The following is an 18,396-nucleotide window of genomic DNA, read 5'->3' as shown; positions in this document are numbered from 1 at the left end:
TTAAGAATATTCATTACTCTGCATAGTTGCACTGACGCCCACAGAGCTCTGCACTAATTACAGATTGCCGTGCATGTGTATGCCTGCATGTCTGAGTCCCTGTACTTGCACTAGGATGTGTGTCACTACTTATTTGTGTACCTTTTTCTGTTTTATGAGTTGTTAGATGTGATTAATGTGGACATGGATACATATGTCTTAGTATGTACAGTCAAATTTTGGTGAGCTAAAAACAAAAGGACAGTGTAGAAAAGTCAAGGCAAATAGCAATCTTCTGTTTTAATTAACCATGTAATTAATGTAGTGACAATGGCTACATGCACTCAGCTGGCAGAGAAACAAAACGTATGTGCAAAAGCCCTCTATTTGACTTCTTTTGTTTCTGAATGGAGCCTGGCCACATCATCATTGGTGAAAACTAGAGGGTTAGCGGTAAAAAAAAAATGGGAGGAAGAGGAAAGGACAGAACTCTAAACCACAGAGACAGCGGAGTGGACAGTGTGGTTCTTGGACACTTGGCTGACTTCAGCTGAGCTGGCACAGATTGCATTGTCCCACCCTAACCAATAACAACTTAAGTGCTACAAACAACCACAAAATGAAAGACTACTGTGATTGTAGTGGTCAGGAACAGGTTGAGGACACGACTGAAAGTAGGTTGGTCAACATTCAATCAAAGCAGCATTCTGCTGGGAATCAGGAGCGGGACAGGAAAAAAGCTGCCTTTGTGGCTTTCTGAAACCGAGCTAAAATAAAAGGAGAAAGCTCTTAAAAAAAAAAACTATAAGAGAACACTTGCAATGAAATGAAAGGGAATGTTCAAGAGAATAAAAAGATGAATGACATACAAACATAAGAAGCAGTGGAAAATGAGGAACAGACTAGAAAGAGGGAGGAGAGGAAAAGCCCACAATGGCAGCCAACTTTGTTGACAGGAAAGACAGGAATGTCTCCCTGTTTCTCTTCTCTTTTTTCTTTAATAAGCCGTAAAGAATAAAAAGGAAAGTGAGAAAAAAAAACTAAAAACACATATCCGATTATTCTTTTCCCTTTTTCTTTATCTCATTATGTTTCCACATTTTAGTTTGCAGAGACATTAAGACCTTCTCTGTGAAAGCAATATAATTCACAGCTTGCAGAGGGAAAAGAGGTGGAAAGAGAGGAGGGGGGTTGCTGTTAGAGGCAGTGAGGCTGCTATCTGAGTTGGTGCATTAGAAACTGCTGAAAAAAAAAGTCACTAGCAGATGAGGAAGGACACACAAGCACCATTCATACACACTTCAAGATACCTGTCAGTTCAAAGGATTTAGAGGCACAGATAAATATGGAAGATTTATTTCCTGTGCGCTCTCCCTCCCCTGCAAAACTCAACTGCTCCCACCACCTTTGCATACATAAAAATGCCAATTTGGATACACAAACAGCCACATCCTCATACAGTCATGAGAAAAAAGACACCCTGTTTCAGTTCTAAAATGTTTCATATCAGGGCAGAGGATGATAAAGAAAATGATCTAGTTCTTATCAGATGTTATAATTAGGTTAATACAACCCCAGCCAAACAACAGAATGAGTGAAAAGGAAAATAATCAAGGTGTCCAAGTGCAGACCTCAACTAGACTGAAATGCTGTGGACCTGACGAGACCTTTGCATAAACAAATGTGCACAGACCTCAACGAACTAAAGCAAGAGTGGATCAAAATTCTATCACAATGATGTGACAGAGAGAGGACCAGATATTTTTTTATTATGTCCCAATTCATAAAACCTTTGAAATAAAACAAGGGTGTACTTTCTTTTTTACATGACTGTATATTTCTGAAAACATTACAATATTTCTCACAAGGCAGTTAGCAGGTATACTAAGTTGTCAAAGCATTTCTAAACAAGATAGATTACAGAGCACTGATGTACCTGTTGAGCCTCGTTCAGCTCCTCCACCTTCCTCCATTCTAGACCAATTTGGAGTGGACTTTCCACTAGACCCGCCCTCTCCAACCACCTCGCGTCTCTCTGAAGACATTGGAGAGTGGCGGCTGCCTACAAACCTAGTGCGTGGACACACATAATCAGAATCAACACTTATTTAGATCATTCAGATGTGTTTTTATTGATTAAACATGAAGGGCAGAAATGACAGAGATTAAAACAAAATATTTTCCCCACAGGCTCTAATGGGTAGAGGTTAAAAAAAAAAAAAAAGTGAGAGCACCTCACTTGAATACCAATGCCATGCACTATAGCAACTGTCAAATACATATACATGTTTTCAAGAAAACTCAAGAAAATAAATTTAACAGAAATAAAAAATGAATGTGCAGATCAACCTCTTAAATGTGAGTTCGAACATGGAATGATCTTATAAATATGTCAATTTACTGCTTTTTTGTAAGAGCTAGACATATTTTATGCCCTTTAAAGATTAAAACGTATGAATATGTGATAGGTTTTAGATCTTTAGTGAAAACACAAGATGAACCTCAGAGCAGCTTAATACTTTTTGGAACTACTGAGTGAAAATTAATGTAGGTGCTTTTGATATAATACATAAAGCAATCAGTACCCCCACCCCCACCCATCCTCCTTACTGCTCAGGCATGGATTTCTGCCTCCAGTGTGCAGAGCTTCCAGAAGCATCACTGGAACAGGACAGGTTGCTGGGAGAGCTGCGGTTGTGAGGGGAACGACCTAAAGCCATGGAGGAGGCCAGGCTGTAGCTCTCACTGCCCGGAGACATCCTGCTACACAAACCAACACAGAAACACACCTTGAAAGAAAAAGTATGACTTTCCCTGTATAAACTTCACACAAATGAATGAATTAAATCAAATAATCACCATATTAGCTACATATTAGGAGGACAGTCAGCCATTCTGTGGCTCCCACATGAAGTGAGCATGAAGAATATGTCAGGAGCACATTAAAAGCTTCCGTTTAAAATCAGCTGCATAAACATTGCTTATCTGCAATGATATATTCTATATTTCACCAGCCAAGTAGCATTAAGAGCTGCAAATAGTAACGATTTTTCAAAAGAAACTGTTTTCAATACCACTGGCTTTTTGATCAGTTCAACAGCTGTTCTGACCTTCAAATCAAATATTTCTCAGGTTGCACCTTCTGCAGGAAACATTTCCCACCTTACTCCATTACAAATGTATTCCAATGATTCATATTTGAACAGCCAACACGCTCTAACCTCTTGGACTCCAGAGGTCGGCCATCACTGCTGACACTGCGTGGAATGGCAGCACCCCTCTCAAGCCTCTCAGCTGACAGGGTCTTTCCCACTGAGCTACCCAGGCTGATGGCCCGGTTGGGCGTGTGGGGCTGTGGTGAAGCAGTAAGTGACTGTTGAGGGCTGCTGGACGTCCGCTGCCATTTATTGTTGTTGCTGCGGAAGGGAAACTTGTATTCGAAGGAGCCGCTGTCGCTGCTGCTGCCCTTGTATTCGGACGCAGGCACTCGATATAGCTCTGAGCAGCCCCTGCAAAGATGGGACAAAAATAGGTTTTGTGCAATCTAGTTTAAAAAACAACTCAAGTTCCATCCTCTTCATCAAATATAGTGTATTTTGGTGCCAAAAAGACAAGAATCTTGACCAATTGCTGAAGTTCAGGCTTGATAAAATCACATGGCTATGACCACTTCTTATAAAATGTCTATGACAGAGACCCAACCACCCACAATTTCCTCTTCTACCTACCTGCGTGGGGTGGCATCATCATGTGGTGGGATGATGACAACACGCACTGTCACAGAGTTCCGCAGGAGATCAATCATCTGCTCATGGGTCAGAGTTGCTACAGCGACTTTGCAGATTTCTACTAAACGGCTTCCCTGCCGTAGTCCTGCCTGCCAGGCGTAGCCGTACGGCTCAACCTAGAAATAACACAGTTTTTCTTGAATTCTCCAAAGGCTGAACAACATCCAACTACCAATCTTGGAAATAAACAGTAGAGCTTTCCAAGTATTCTGCACTGGGGTTAGATTTCTTGAAGTTTTCTCAGTTTGGAAACTTGTTGATATTTTAAGGATAAATAATGACACATTATATATATATCTAGCAAAGTCTGAGGTATGCCAAAACCCACATTCATATATGGCATGCATATGATAATGTTTTGAAAATGTAAGTAAGTGCACTGGCTGGTAGAGGTTAACTATCTTGATGCACAGGCCCATTCCTGATCCTGATAATGGTTAATATACAAAATACTAATAAAGAATGAATGGAATACATAACAATTTGCCAATGCGTCCTCCAGTTTCCTTATTATCAAAGTACCTCAAAGATAACTCAATGTTTTTTCTCTTGGATGAAAAGTTATGTTGCATCTACAGTAAGGTCACTTCGCAGACTTGTCCTCTGCTAACATCTGATCCACTTCTGAACACATACACTGGGGACATACACTAGCACGTTCGTAATCGTTTGTAATTTTTGTAATTGTAACAAGATCAGAGTTGTAAAAGCCCATTAGAACTCCTGAGCAAGTAGGGTCCGGACTCCAGATGTAGGTGCTGCAACAGAGGGAGCAAACAGTGGAGTTCCAGGGAGAATCTTAGTCCACGTGTAACACTTGTACAAGAGCATTTTGCGTTTTTCCCGCCTAACCAGAGATCTCCATCCATATGAAACTGCAGCAAAAACCAGTTCATTGTCAAAGCTGAAGGGCCTCCTCCGAAAGCAGCAGAGTAGGATTATGCAACGATAAACTGGGTTGCACATTCTGACGCCTTTCTTCTTCAATACAGTTGGACAGTAACTATATATTTATGTACAAAAAAGTAAGATGTCATGTTTACAAGGTTAGCACTGACACTATTTTGCTGGAATCTCCGTTGTTATGTCAACTAAGGGGAGGTCGACACATATTCTGACATCAAACGAAGGAGATGGCAGCACATGATCTACTGTCGTGAGCTAAAACTCTGGGTTTCCTGTCCAAACATAAACAGTGCAGTAGTAACAATGAGTATGAGAAAATCTTCACTTCCTTAAGGTTTGTTTTCAGTGGTTTTCAGGTTTGTTTCCATTAGCATGAGGACAAAAGGTACCAACACACAGAAAAGACAGTGTTTGTAAGAATCCTCCTGAATGCGTGGACAAGTATTAGAGTCATTTAGCTGGCATTTCTCTCAGTATTAAAGCAGATGGATGCATACACTACAACGTTCTGAGAAAGGAAGATCAAGGACAGAAATATGGTTGTGTGTGTCTGTGTAATTTAACTACTACACAATTTGCTCAATTGATCCTTTCAGGTGAGAGTACAGGCACTCTCACATCCAGTTGTTAAATATGAAATGTGTATAAAAATCAGTTACATGGCCCTTCATCTTTCAGAAAATGTACGCTCAGCTATTTTAAACATAGACCAATACCTCAGCCACGATGCCTTCATAGTTGACGTGGAAGCCAAGCTGACCCAGGCCATTTCGACGAAGCGTCATCTCGGATGTATCGCAGCCTTTTGTAAGAAACTGGACACGCAGAGGACAGAGAGATTACCACATAGGTGAGACATGAAGGGAATTATTGCAGGAAAAACAACTGAAAAACAAACCAAAAGTCAAGATATACTTTCTGGACTGAATAAAGCACGGTTTGAAAAAAATATACAAAGATACAGGGAAGATTAATATATCGCTCTTTATATGTGTGAAGATGTTCAGCGCATACGCAAACATATGTCCTCTTAAGTTGAGGAAGAGATTTTTTAAACAACGCAAGTGATCCTCAGGAGACTTGAGGGCATGGAGTACGAGCATAAGAAGTGCACCTCTCATAAGATGGGTGTATGCGTGCATTTGCACACTCACAGATGATAGAAATGAAAGGAGGTGTGTATCTTGCTGTGACACGAGTCAGTGTGAACACAAAGACACACTGATTTGGATAAACTTTCTTAAACTTTCTCATCATTCATTTCCCTTTTCACAGGCTCAGAGGCAGAATAGTTGAAAATGGATTCACTTTTAAGAAAAACGAACCTGGGTCAATTATCAAACCTCAAATGGCAACCAGTGGGATGACAGAAAATCTGCTAAAACCAATCCTCATTCCCGACAACCTTTTCATCATGGCTGCTCACAATCCACCATGTCTTTCTCCTTTCAGTGATGCACCTGCTGACTTCTGGGTATTTTTGCATTTTTCTGTCTCAACGGGGTTTTATAAAAAGCTCCATAAAAGTAAAACTTTACAGATAAGCTTAAATAAATCAGGAATTATTATTGCACACTGATGTTTCTAACTGTGCATGTGAGAGAGGAAACAAGTAAATGTTTAAAAAGATGGATAAATAGTAGTAAAAGGGAAAAAAAGGTGTGAGCAAGCAAAGACTAAGAGGGGTGAAGAGAAAGGGTGAGAAAGAGCAGCTTTAAAAAAAAGTGGGTGGCCCAAGGCTCGTTTCTTTGGCCCAGAGGTAGTCACACTGATGGAAAATTAAGGCCAGATGCACACAGTGCAACGCGTGATCAACTTCTGAATACTGAGCCAAATTATCATGTGTTCCTGTTTAAATATGTTTCTATGGCAGTGCACAAATCAAACAATGTGGACTCAATACAAGTTACATAAACGCATGACAAATACAATCACATGTGCATCCACACACGCACACCGTTTTAAAGTAGTGAGTTGCTGGGGAAATGAATGCATTCTAAAGCACTGACGATTACATAAGAAGACACCTTTTTCTTTCCTGACCAGTTTCCATGGAAACAGCGAAGAACCAACTAGCATCACCTCCCTATATGTGTAGGTGTATGAGCCATTAGCAGAATGTTGTCCAGAGGTGTTTCTGAAACTCCCTCAATAAACTGAGACCAGTGAGAAGACAGCAGGTTGGCGTGTAGATGTAAAAATGTTGTCATTCTGGCAGACTGACAACCAACAGTATAGTATGAGAGACAGTGAGTGGGCCAGGTAAATGATTAATGGCAGCCAAAGGCATTTTCCATTGATTTGGTTTCTTAGTAGTATGCTATTCTTTACATGAATGAACAGTTTAGTCTCATTTTGTATCATGAGCACTGATAACCACTCTAACAAAGACACTGTCCTGTTGACACTCAAAATACAAATTAGGATACGCTTTGGCAAAAAACAAAGAGGCTATCTACTGAACTAATTTTATTTTGAGTTTGTCATGCTGTTAGCTAAGACAAAGGAGGGTTGCTTGTGTGATTCTGAAAGTGCAAAAGCCACAATCACCCATCTGATCACATATGTAGTGTGTTAACGTGCATGCCTTCTAACCTCTAGACGTTTGACCACTTCTTTGAAATCCTCTGTATTATTACTGATGCTTCTCAGAGAGATACTTTCTCCCCTCTCGTAGAAAATCTTCAAAGATGCAGGACTGCTTAGAGTCCACCCAATCACATCCTTAGTGGCACAGTTGAACACCACAGCCTTGGCCTCCTGGTCCAGCAGGATGAGAAAGTCATTGGAAATAGCCAGTAGGGCCTCCAGTTCTCCTCCGTTCCCATGATCCTCAGCATGAACTGGCCAGGTCACCGCCCCTAGACTGCGCAGCTCTGCTCCTCCATACGGTCGACTCTTCTCTTTTTTTTTATGAGCCAAGGAAATGAAAGGGAACTTTCCAGAGGGGTCAATTGGAGTGCTGGTGGTGTGGCGCTCAGCCAAGTCACGCAGGTACTCCTGGCGTGTTCGGGTGGCCATGGCCCGGAACTTATGTGATTTGTGGGCAGCATTTTCTGCATTGATGACTTTGGCCAGCAGGAAGTCCCGGAAAACAGACGACTTGGGGAAGGTCACACCCTCTGGGATTGGGGGACCAAACGAGGGCACGTCTTTGGAACGGGTCACTGCCACACTACAAGGGAAAAATACAGAGAGAGAAAATAAAAGAGGGAGGCAGAGGAGTAAAAGGAGAAAAACGAAACTGATGGTTAACAAATCAGTTATTCCTGTATTAGTTCGGGTGATTTGTTCAGATATTATAGATTATTGGGTTTTGATTTATTGTTTTATTAAATAGTAATCCAACACAAAAAAGTCAGATCCAAGATTTGAAATTTAAGAAGTGGTTAATTGCCAGCATGTGCTGCAATAAATAGAATATACAGTAACAAGTTTCAGCAAGTTTTCTCATTAAAAAAAAAACATGGAAACAGAGCTATTAAGCACTTTTGTCCTGTCTTTTCTTGTCCACCCCCCCTCCCCATTTTTCATTAAGTCTCTTGAATGGCCATCTGTGGCCAATTGCCCTCTGTGGTATGTCAGGAACTCAGACAAGCAGCAACACAGAAAAGGAAGATGTGGGGAGACTACTATTACAAACCTCCGGCCAAAAGTCCCTTGAAGCCCAGAGTGAGAGTAAAAGAAAATGTTTCTCAGAAAGGAGACTGTGTGGGCTAAGACGAAGAGGGAACAACTGCTTGACCAGAAGAAGAAGAAGAAAAAAGCATTCCTCTGCAAAGTGAGACAAAAATACTCCCAACAAATGTTGACTGTCTGAGTCTGAAATGCTAAATAGGGCAACTAAAAGGTCTAAAGAGCTCTGTTTGCACAAAGGGTCACTTGTCTCAATCTCAACCTCATCTCAGCAAAATGAGTCAATCACAGATCCTCTCACTGGTGATAATTACCAGGTGATAAGAGTAGCACTGGAAGTCGGACCCCTCCTCCCACACGCTTCCCTGCTGACAGGCATCAGCACACATGTTGACACCAGGATTAATCGCATTGTCTAATAAGCAATACCTATGTCACCCACATATTTCTAAACATACCTGAGGGACAGCCCGTCCTCACCGGAGACATGTGGTGTTCAATTATATTAGGCGTCAAATTGTCGACACCTAATTTCCCACCTCTCTATGTTTGTGACAGACTGGATTAAAAGAGAGAACTTTTTTTCTGGTTAGAACTGCCTGGAGAGTGAACATCCATGTATCTAAGGAATGAATGATGGAAACAGTTCATAAGTGCTAGCATGTTGAAATGTTTGCAATTCCCTTCCTGGTTTACGACAAGACAGAAACATGAAAGAGTAAAGCACACTGTACACGTCTGTGTGCAGGAAACAACAAGTGTTGGCATTCATGTAACTGGTCAGATATTTTCATTACGACTGTTACAGTGGAGGGGGGATGACACTGGAGTATTACACAATTTGATGTTTGCCATATTGATTGCTGGGTGTCTCCCATAATTGTGATGAATTGCAAGAGTTGATGAAGAGTATTCTGTTCCTTTAAGTTGAAGATAAATGTTTTTTCCCATCTGCAGATCTTTCACTCTTATTTTTACTAGCCAAGTTTGCTGAAATAGCTAAAAAAAAAAAACCTAGTTCTTAAAACAGTATCTCAAAGTAGTTTTACTTGCAGCACTCTTAAAACATAGTAGCAAACAATCAACCTCTGAAAAATGTTGACTGACAGCTCATAGACGAGAAATGAACAGTATTGTAGCTATATCTGCCTGCATTTCTGTTAATGCAAATGAATCATGCAGGTTATTTTGAACAAGAGTCTGTAAAGTGGCTACAAGCAGGCTTAAATAAAATGTGACCTTTAATTTCTATTCTTTTCCATCACTACAAACATCGCTACATGCATTATACTGTAGCTCTGAGAGCACTTGTTCTGATCTCAAACACCTGTGAGTCAGACAAGTAAGAACCTATGAGTCATGCTGGACAGAGAAAAGTGATGGTGACATGTAGGTAGGGGTATGAAGGTAAGAGATCCAGACTGCATACAAAAGAATGAATGAAAAAAGGGAGAATGGATGAGAAAAGCTGGAGAGGGTGAGGAGAGGAGAATGTTGTACAGTGGGGATTGCTGGGTTGTGGCCTCTGTGTAATCCACATGGCAGGAGGTTTGGCAGTAGAAATCAAAGAGCAGATTCCTGTGGTTTCAGTGATTTGTGGGCATATAAATATCCAGAGTGTGGGCAGTTCTGTTCTTCCAGTATCTACGACTTGCTGCCCACTGAGCCAGGCCAAGGAAAAGAACATGTCAATACCTGAAGGAGTGGGAGGCTCAGAGGTGGATGTGTGTATGAGTGTGAATGTGGGGAAAGCATGTAGAGAATACAGTGTCTTTATCTTCTGGTGACACAGAATAAGACATTTGTGTTACACAGCTTTAAAATGTTAGGTTTGTGCAGTGGCTCTTTTGGCCAAGGGTCATGCAATTAAATGACATTATTGTCGATAGGTTGACTTTCCAAAGAAGAAGACAGTAAATTAAACTGTCAAAATACTAAATTAATAATTAAAGTTGAAACCTCCTGTGAGTGGAAGGAAGTCATGTTTCACACCATCAAACATGTCAATGTGGGAGTCATGATCAGCAAAATCATAGTCATTATGACATCATACTAGGTGATGATCTCTAGCTCAACAGTCTGTATATTTACTAAGTATGATGATATAGAGTACAGTGCAAAAGTCCTGGTCCATCTCTCACTTCTAGTTTTCTTCCAAGGAGCCGAACTTCCTAAAAATCTTTTAAAATGGTCTTGAGCAATAGTTCTCTTTCAAAGCTTTTGTTTTGGCATTGGCTGCTTTTTCACAAGCATAGAAAAGGTGCCCGACACCAGGGGTGAACCATTGTTATGTCCAAACATACAGTAACAGCCAACTAACCGATGAACACATTTTAAATTGCATCTTTAGATACTGTTACTTAGTGGCCGGTTACAAAGACACATTTGTTCTCATTTGTTTAGTTTCTTCTACAAGAAAAATGCCAAAGATAACACAGTTTCACTGGCATACAAAGAAAAAATTGGCAACTCCCAGCATTGTGTGCTGTGTGTTCTTAAAACAATTCTGAACATGAACAAGTGGAGGACAAAAGATGAGGCAGACCGAGAAAACTATCTACAGCACATGAATGGTATCTCAAAGTGATGTCCTTAAGAAGAAGGAAATATTCCAGCAATGACCCGACACAGGAGAGATTCTTGGACTTTCAGACGATCAGTCTACTGTCGGCCCAAGCCTCATCAGAAATGGTCTCCATGGAAGGGTGGCTGTTAAGAAGCCATTTTTAAAGGAAGAGAAACAGGGAGAAAAGGCCAAGTGACACCAGAACTGGACTGAAAATCAGTGGCAACAGGTTATGGAGGAATTCATCCCCCTCAGAGCCCAGATCTCAACATTATTGAAGCAGTGTGGGATCATCTTGACAGAGAATGGAACAAAAGGCAGCCAACATCCAAAGAAGAGCTTTGGGATGTCCTTCAAGAAGCCTGGATAAGTATTCCTGAAGTCTACTTAAATAAATAACAAGAAAGCTTGTCTAAGAGGGTTCAGGCTGTGTTACATCTTAACCAAACAATTTTTCTGTATTTGCATTCTGAGCAGGTGACTGTAATAACCAATCAGTGAGCAGCACAGTTTATCCTTTCATCTTCAAATGCTTCAAAGCATGTGGAAGCCAAAGTGAGTTAAGAAGGCTGTTCATGCCCACCTGTAAAATGGCAAGTCCATTTAGTGAGCTGAGCGAAACGATTCGGAGCAATAGAGTGTCATTTCTCTGCTGTGTGTGTCCATGTCCTCTCAAACCTAAGAAGCAAAGCTTCAAAGCATTCACTAACTGAGTTTACTCAGTTAAATTTCCTGTAGTTACTATGAATCATAATTTACTCCAGAAAGCTGCAGTTTTACTTGAATGCAGAGAGTAAAATTCATTTTCACTAGCCTTTGTTCAAAATTCAATGCAAGACTTGTTCATCATGTGTGTGTGTATTAGTGCTGTTGCACAGTAATTAAAACAGCCATTACTGGAGTCAAAGAGAGCAAGATAAGAAAGAACGACAGAATTCTAGATAACCAGTCAGAGGTAGAAACCTCAAAGAAATGTCCTTCACAGCTGAACAGTTTAAAAGGGAAACGGAGGTAAGGCAGAATGTTAATTATTTTCTTTAAAATGACACCAGGGTGGTACGTTGTGTTTTAGATTACACAGAAAATCTGAAAACATGAGCTGTAGAGAGGGAACCTGCCAACTATTTGAGCAAACATGCAAGAGCATCAATGTTTCAGCTGTGAGGGAAAGTGATTTATGAGGAATAAGATATGTGCATACCACAAGCATGACTCTATATGTAGGATTTATCTAGACGTTTTCAAAACACACATAACAAGCCTGAATATGGTATTAGAAGACAAAAAAGTACAAAAATATAAAAAGGCAGGCAGTTTTATAGTTTTAAATGTAACATCACAAAGCAGAGGTACATAAACAGCTCAGTTATGTTGCTTGGATTTAAAATACAAGTTGTATTTTTCTTCATAATATACTTTTTAAACCTTCCCTTCGGGAATTCATCAAATCCTAAAAACTCATATTTAATTTGTTGTGAATAACATTTTCTTTTCTTTTTTTTTTACCCTTTAATGAAAAGAATCCTTCATGCCCAAAATAACCAACATTCTAACTGCACTGCTTACCCAGCTGCCACTACTCAAACTCTGTTGAGTTTTCAGCTCAACTACGGCTAAAAATATGTTGTTAATGTAAAGGAATTGGTTGTTGGTAAGTGAAGCACCAGGGTGCAGTGCTATTGACTATGAACTGGACAAATATTTCAAGCATATCAAAAATAGCATACTTACACATTAACAAGGTTAATATTTAGACTTTGGATGGGGTTTTTAATACATCAAAGAAATTCTACATTAACTAATAAACTCAGCTATTTAGGTCTCTTCAAAGCTTTCGGCTGATAATTAGCTCTGGTTAAAAGAATCCTCTTTCGCGTTATGTTACGAATTGTTCCTTACATTCATGTGCTGTAAGCCAGCAGAGAAGTCCTGAAGGGTAAAAAGGCTGGTTGGATTCTGCTGGAACTTTTGGGCAAAGTCTAAAGAAGTTTTCATATATGCACTGCATTGAAATTTACCAACAATGTACACGACTGTAGCATGTAAGAACCTAGATTGCCAGCACATAAACCCCAGACTTCCTGAAGAAATTTTCCACCCAGGTTCCTAGTAGACCCTAGGAGAGTATATAAGAGAACAAGTGTACACCCTGGTAAGAGTTGCTGCTTCATACTCGTTTATTCCAACCCGTGCGTACTGTTATCAATATAAAAGCCATGATCAAAGGGCTTCATCTACTTTTCTTGGCAGGAATAATTGAATGAATAAATAAAAATTAAAAAAATAAACAAGCATGCAAGCAGTTTTCCGGGAGTATTTTTTGCATCATGTCTCCAGTGCACTCTACAGACCCGCCTCTCTCACTCTTCCAACTTTGAGAGCGCATCTGCACAAAATTCATCGCTGTGAGATGCACGTCTCAAGATCAAACTGTCCACACATACGTCGACACAGCTCTGATTTTCATCTTTGAAAACCACTTAAACACAAAACTGGACAGCAGTCATTTTGGAACTCTTGTATTGTTTAGAGTTGTGTGGTTTTTCGAAGACATGCAGTAGTTTCCTAAAAATAAAAAAATAAACTGTGTGGTGCTGCTGAAACTCACCTGTAGGAACAGCTGTCAGAACAAGGGTTATGTGCCCGCACAATCACAAAGACATGCTGGAAGTGTGAGCGAATGTTTTTGGGGGTGAAGGGGAGCGCCCCAGGCTCCTGGAACACAATGGTGACGATATCATTCCCAATATGACGCTTCCGCAGCAACTGGAAAGTACAAAATGAAAAGGGATAAATTCAGTTTTGGAAAAAATATTGAATAAGATACGTAGAAAATAACAATATGAAAACTGTTACAAACAGTAAGACGTTACAGATGTACACACACGTTTGTATCAACATGGTTTCGACATCATTTAACATACCTGTTGCTTATTGTTGGGTGTGTAGGGCAACATGGTGGACACATGGAACATGATCTCATAATCCTTGTGAGTCGTGTACAAGGAGTGGGTGCCCGTTGAATCAGCTGAGGAGGAAACAAGTGCACATGAATTTCTCTTGAACATGAACAGAACAGAAAAATAGTTTTATGATAGTATAATACTGAGAAAGGCCACTTTATCAGGTGTGTCCTTGGTCAACAACCAGATAGGAGATGTGCCAACATCCTAAAAACAGTAGCTTCTTAAAATAAAATCTTTTTATATTTACTAAAAACAAAAAACACCCACTCTTCCCAACATCTTTCTTTGCAGAAAATGGCTCTGGCAATTAAGAGAGACAAAGCATCTTAATCACCACCATATACTGATGTGCTCAACTCAAGGAGCAAAACCATTCTAACCAACTATTCTGCAAATAGTGACTGAAGATAGTTTTGTGTGGCAGAACAACTTGGGTAATGACTTAATTGATAGAATTGAAGAGTAGCTTATCAAACAGGTTTGGAAAATTTGCGCAGAGGTAGTGAAAATAAACTAGACATCAATCATTTTTGGATTAAATGTCACCGTTGTGAGGTAAAGGCAAAGCAGGGCACAGAGGAGAAACACAGAGAATCAATATGAGTGTTCACAATAAAATAATTTAAACCAAAGGCCATCCGTCACATGTCTGGAAACCTTTGAGGAGGCTTTTGAATCACTGAAAGGAAGCCAAGGAAGCAGTGTTATTAAAGCTGACTAAAAATAACATTTGAGGGGCAGAAAAGAGATGTTTTGAACAATGCTTGTGTTCCATCCATGAAATCAAGACATGGAAGACATAAAAAACACTTTCATTCAGTCCACCATCTCACTGTACACTGTAAGCATTGCATAGCTTTACCCTAATAGAGAAACTGATTTAATTTTGTTAAACCATTATTATAATATTAGCTATGGCAAAAATAAGACTATCTATGTGGTTTAACTGTGGTATAAAAAAAAAAACATAAAATGCTGTAAGTTACTATTTCATAAAAAAAATTACCCCAAGTTTAATTGAATGGCAGTAACATATCAAAAAAGTTTTGACACTACCATGTTTCTCAGAGTATAGAGTATACAGAGTATATGTTGCTCTGAAATGAGCAGATACATCTGAAATGTCAGAGTATATGTTGCTCTGAAATGTGCAGATACATCTGAAATGTCAGAGTATATGTTGCTCTGAAATGTGCAGATACATTTCAGCATTGATGGTGCCTTTTCAGATACACAGGATGCTAGTTTGATAGGTGTTAGGAGAGGCAAGCTTTTGAGGTGAGCACTGACAACAAGCTGTCGGAACGCAGAACAGTTTGCCATTTTTCCTTAGGCTATTCAAAATGAGCTTTGGCTTTGGGGATATGTCAGCGTTTCTGGATCTTACAACCAACTGCAACCAAACTTTTCTAATGTGGGCGTTTCTTTCTGATAACACAGCAGAGAAAGCAGTAGTTTGTGTAAAATGATGACGTAACATTTCTAAGCAGTGAACATAACCTGTATGTAACTTTTTTAAATGGGTTCATGGCTTGGAATGCAACTGAACTATCTAAATAAATTAGTTTTAGACACATTAACCCCGCTACTAAACTGCAGTCTCTGTACATCTGTGTTTGTATTCTGTTAGTAAAGCACTTATACATACTCTTGGTGTCCAGCTGAGCTCTATACTTTGTGAAGCCTTTGAGTCTAACTCTCTCGCCCAGTAGATGGAGAAACTCTTCCAGTGCAGGACCAGCTGCCTCGTTGTTGTACATCTCCTCCTCGCTGCTCTGGCCTGCCATGCAGTACATCACCCCGACCTTCCGCTGGAAAGTCAGCTGTGGAGAAAAAAGACTATTTCAATCAAAAGGAGAGACAGCAACAACACTTTGTAGAAATCATGACAAAGTAACTGTGTTGACATTTCAGACTAAACTTGAGTTGGCATTTTAAGAGTAACCTTGAGATGTTTTGTAGTGATCATGGTGCCATTTTCCTAACAAATTATGCTGACATTTTCAGAGTTTCAGTTTTTGATGATTGCATTGTGAAGCGTGAGCATCAGAGAGCCTGTTTTTTTCTTTTTTTTCTTATGGTTTAGTTGTGTGCGAGTGTGCTTATGACACACTGCATTCACATTGTTACTTAGTATAGTTTCCACATAACAGTTTATGGGAGTGAATGGATAAATCAAGCTAAGCTGAATGAATCATAAATAATTCAGGGCCACAAAGAGACATCCCCTTTATGGGAGAAAAATAAATAAAAATTCACCCACACAAGTGATTCATAAAACTAAAAAAAAACTGTCTACAGTTGACTTAATGGCAGGGAAACTTCTTCAGCTGAATATAGGCAGAGTGAATCGTCATTTTGATGACTTATCACAGTGAAAAGAAGTTTGTATAATACTGTAATTTCATTAAATAAATAGTAGTAATCAAATATGCATAATCAAGGGGCTTAATCAAGTCAATTCATAAGGCCCAACTTAATGCACAATCAATCATCTACATTTACTCAGTGTGTCTTCTTACCCCCTGCTCGTCCAGCTTCATCAGCTGCTCAGTGACCTTAGGTGTGTTCAGTGCCAGGCGTAAGCAGTGAACATTGAGCTCAGGAACGAGGTAATCCAGTACTTCTTTTAGGGGCAGACCTCGACCAAGACCATGCTTGGATGTGGATGGTACTGCATCTTCCAGGATGGAACCCCGCAGCGTGTTCAGCTGGAGGCAGAACAAGAAAACCAGAACTGTAAGAGTCAGGGCAACAGCTTCTATGTTAAGGTTAAAAAAGAGAACCTTACAGTCACTTACAGCCATTAGAAATCAGGAAATCACTTGACCTACTGAAAGTAATACAATATCAAACTGTGATTAAACATTTACACCTGTTAACCAGCTGCTATTTCCCCACAGTCAATCATTAAATGTTTGGTGACCTGCACTGTGTCAGTTTGATAATCTTTGCTTTTCTTTATGGTGTTTGTTGAAGGCAAATAATTAATTATTCATATCATACACTACAAGGCCAGAGAGTGAAAAGACACTGTCACACTACAAAAGTGGTTTGTCTAATTGAGAGAATATCCCAAGAACTCAGTGTCCTTATTTGTTTCTCTTTTCATCATGTTGACATAATCTACTTAAAGACTTCAGTTTTCTTACAACAACCAAATACAGCATCTGGATATTCTGAATCTTGTGGTTACCATATCTTTAAGCCTATATAATACTGTGGTATTCTTGAAGTATATTTGTTGCGTCAGAGCCATATTTAATCTGCATTAGTAGATAAATGTTGCTTTGGTTGTTTCTTTCTTGGATCTGAACAGTTTTAACAAAAGGGCTCCTTTACTGCTGTATGAAGGTCAGTTCCTTGAAAATCCAAGGATGTTCCATGACGGTGATGAGGCCCAAAAGCCTCAGCAATTCAATTCAATTGTAGAATAACCAAGTCTTTCTTACTTATGTTATCAAAGTGACTGCTGCATCATGGACAGAAAATCACTCATGAGAATCAAGATTCTTAATAAAAACCGACTCTGCTAGTCAGTTTTTTCTATGCTGATACAAGAAAGTGTAGAAAACTATGTGGCTAATGAGGAAAAAATACTTGTGTATATTTTGCTGCTGTAGTTTGTACTATGAAGGCATCGGGGTAAAACAAGGACAAAAGAGGACATCCATCAATAAACCAGCAGGAATCCAAGGCCCGAGAATCTATCATGAGCAAATAAACAGAGCTAGTAGTCCACAGTGGAGCCAAGGCACTTAGAAGTTTCTGTGTTTTGTGTTTGCTCGGTCCAGCGTTGGTGTAGGCACACTCAGTTTTAAACAAAGTGAAGAAGAGAAGTGCTCTTAACTGGAGAGAGGACAGCAGTCTTTGATGCTTGATGGACACTGAACTTTTTGTCTCTTAAATCAGGGCATCCCACTCACTCCCCCACAGACACACACATACCTTTATACCTGCAAAGCTCCCAACTCTGAAAATTGCAATTAGAGGAGACAGGGAGGCAAAAGAAATGAAGAAAAATAAAACATCACACTAGGTTGTGAGTCATCTTAAAGGATTGCATGGGCCATTACCCGAGTTGTGCTTTCATACAAGTGCAACACTTTAAATTCCTCACTCAAATCCCTTTAATCTTTTTTTGGTCTCACTTAGCTGCAAAATGGCACAGCTCAGTCCTTCACAGACGAAGGCTGACAAAGATGGTGGGTGGGCGTTCAGCTCAGAGAATGAGGCGCTCTAGCTCTAGTATGTCTATTGGAGGATATGGCAGCACGGGCTAGAGGGATTTACAAACCATTTCCTCAAACTGCAAACCACAGATCGAAAATTGCAAAGAGTACATTAAAAATCAGATCAAACATGCAATCATTCGAGGTGGTATTAAGGAGTAGAGGCGGTGGCATCTTGAGCTGACAACGTTCAGCTGAAGCTTTTACATCTCCCCCAACTGGGTGCAGATTCTGTGTGTTAACTCCTACACAGTTTGAACTCATAATAGCCTCTCGGTAACATCATTCAGTACAGAGTGTACTAAATATTGACACGTTTAAGT

General features: G+C 39.8%; 2 protein-coding genes across 5 annotated transcripts in view; both read right to left on the bottom strand.

The window, feature by feature from the left end:
* The window catches only part of srsf5b (serine and arginine rich splicing factor 5b), a 161,824-nt gene that overhangs the window by 26,707 nt on the left and 116,721 nt on the right, over positions 1 to 18,396 (bottom strand). The window lies entirely within an intron of this gene.
* The window catches only part of sipa1l1 (signal-induced proliferation-associated 1 like 1), a 76,315-nt gene that overhangs the window by 14,848 nt on the left and 43,071 nt on the right, over positions 1 to 18,396 (bottom strand). For 3 of the 4 annotated variants that reach the window (XM_072361673.1, XM_072361672.1, XM_072361675.1), the window contains 10 exons: positions 16,364 to 16,552; positions 15,490 to 15,664; positions 13,800 to 13,903; positions 13,484 to 13,641; positions 7,269 to 7,848; positions 5,390 to 5,488; positions 3,708 to 3,883; positions 3,201 to 3,488; positions 2,590 to 2,742; positions 1,916 to 2,049 (listed from right to left, as the gene is read on the bottom strand). In XM_072361673.1, the coding sequence (XP_072217774.1) occupies positions 1,916 to 2,049; positions 2,590 to 2,742; positions 3,201 to 3,488; positions 3,708 to 3,883; positions 5,390 to 5,488; positions 7,269 to 7,848; positions 13,484 to 13,641; positions 13,800 to 13,903; positions 15,490 to 15,664; positions 16,364 to 16,552 (2,056 nt within the window). The remainder of the gene's footprint in view (positions 1 to 1,915; positions 2,050 to 2,589; positions 2,743 to 3,200; positions 3,489 to 3,707; positions 3,884 to 5,389; positions 5,489 to 7,268; positions 7,849 to 13,483; positions 13,642 to 13,799; positions 13,904 to 15,489; positions 15,665 to 16,363; positions 16,553 to 18,396) is intronic. The other variant, XM_072361674.1, reaches the window with a different exon arrangement.

Source organism: Leuresthes tenuis, unplaced genomic scaffold (assembly GCF_036924035.1).
Source record: "Leuresthes tenuis unplaced genomic scaffold, fLeuTen1.0.hap1 SCAF_13, whole genome shotgun sequence".
Classification (NCBI taxonomy): Eukaryota; Metazoa; Chordata; class Actinopteri; order Atheriniformes; family Atherinopsidae; genus Leuresthes; species Leuresthes tenuis.
Note: the sequence above shows the minus strand (reverse complement) of the source record. Positions and strands in the feature narration are given on the sequence as shown.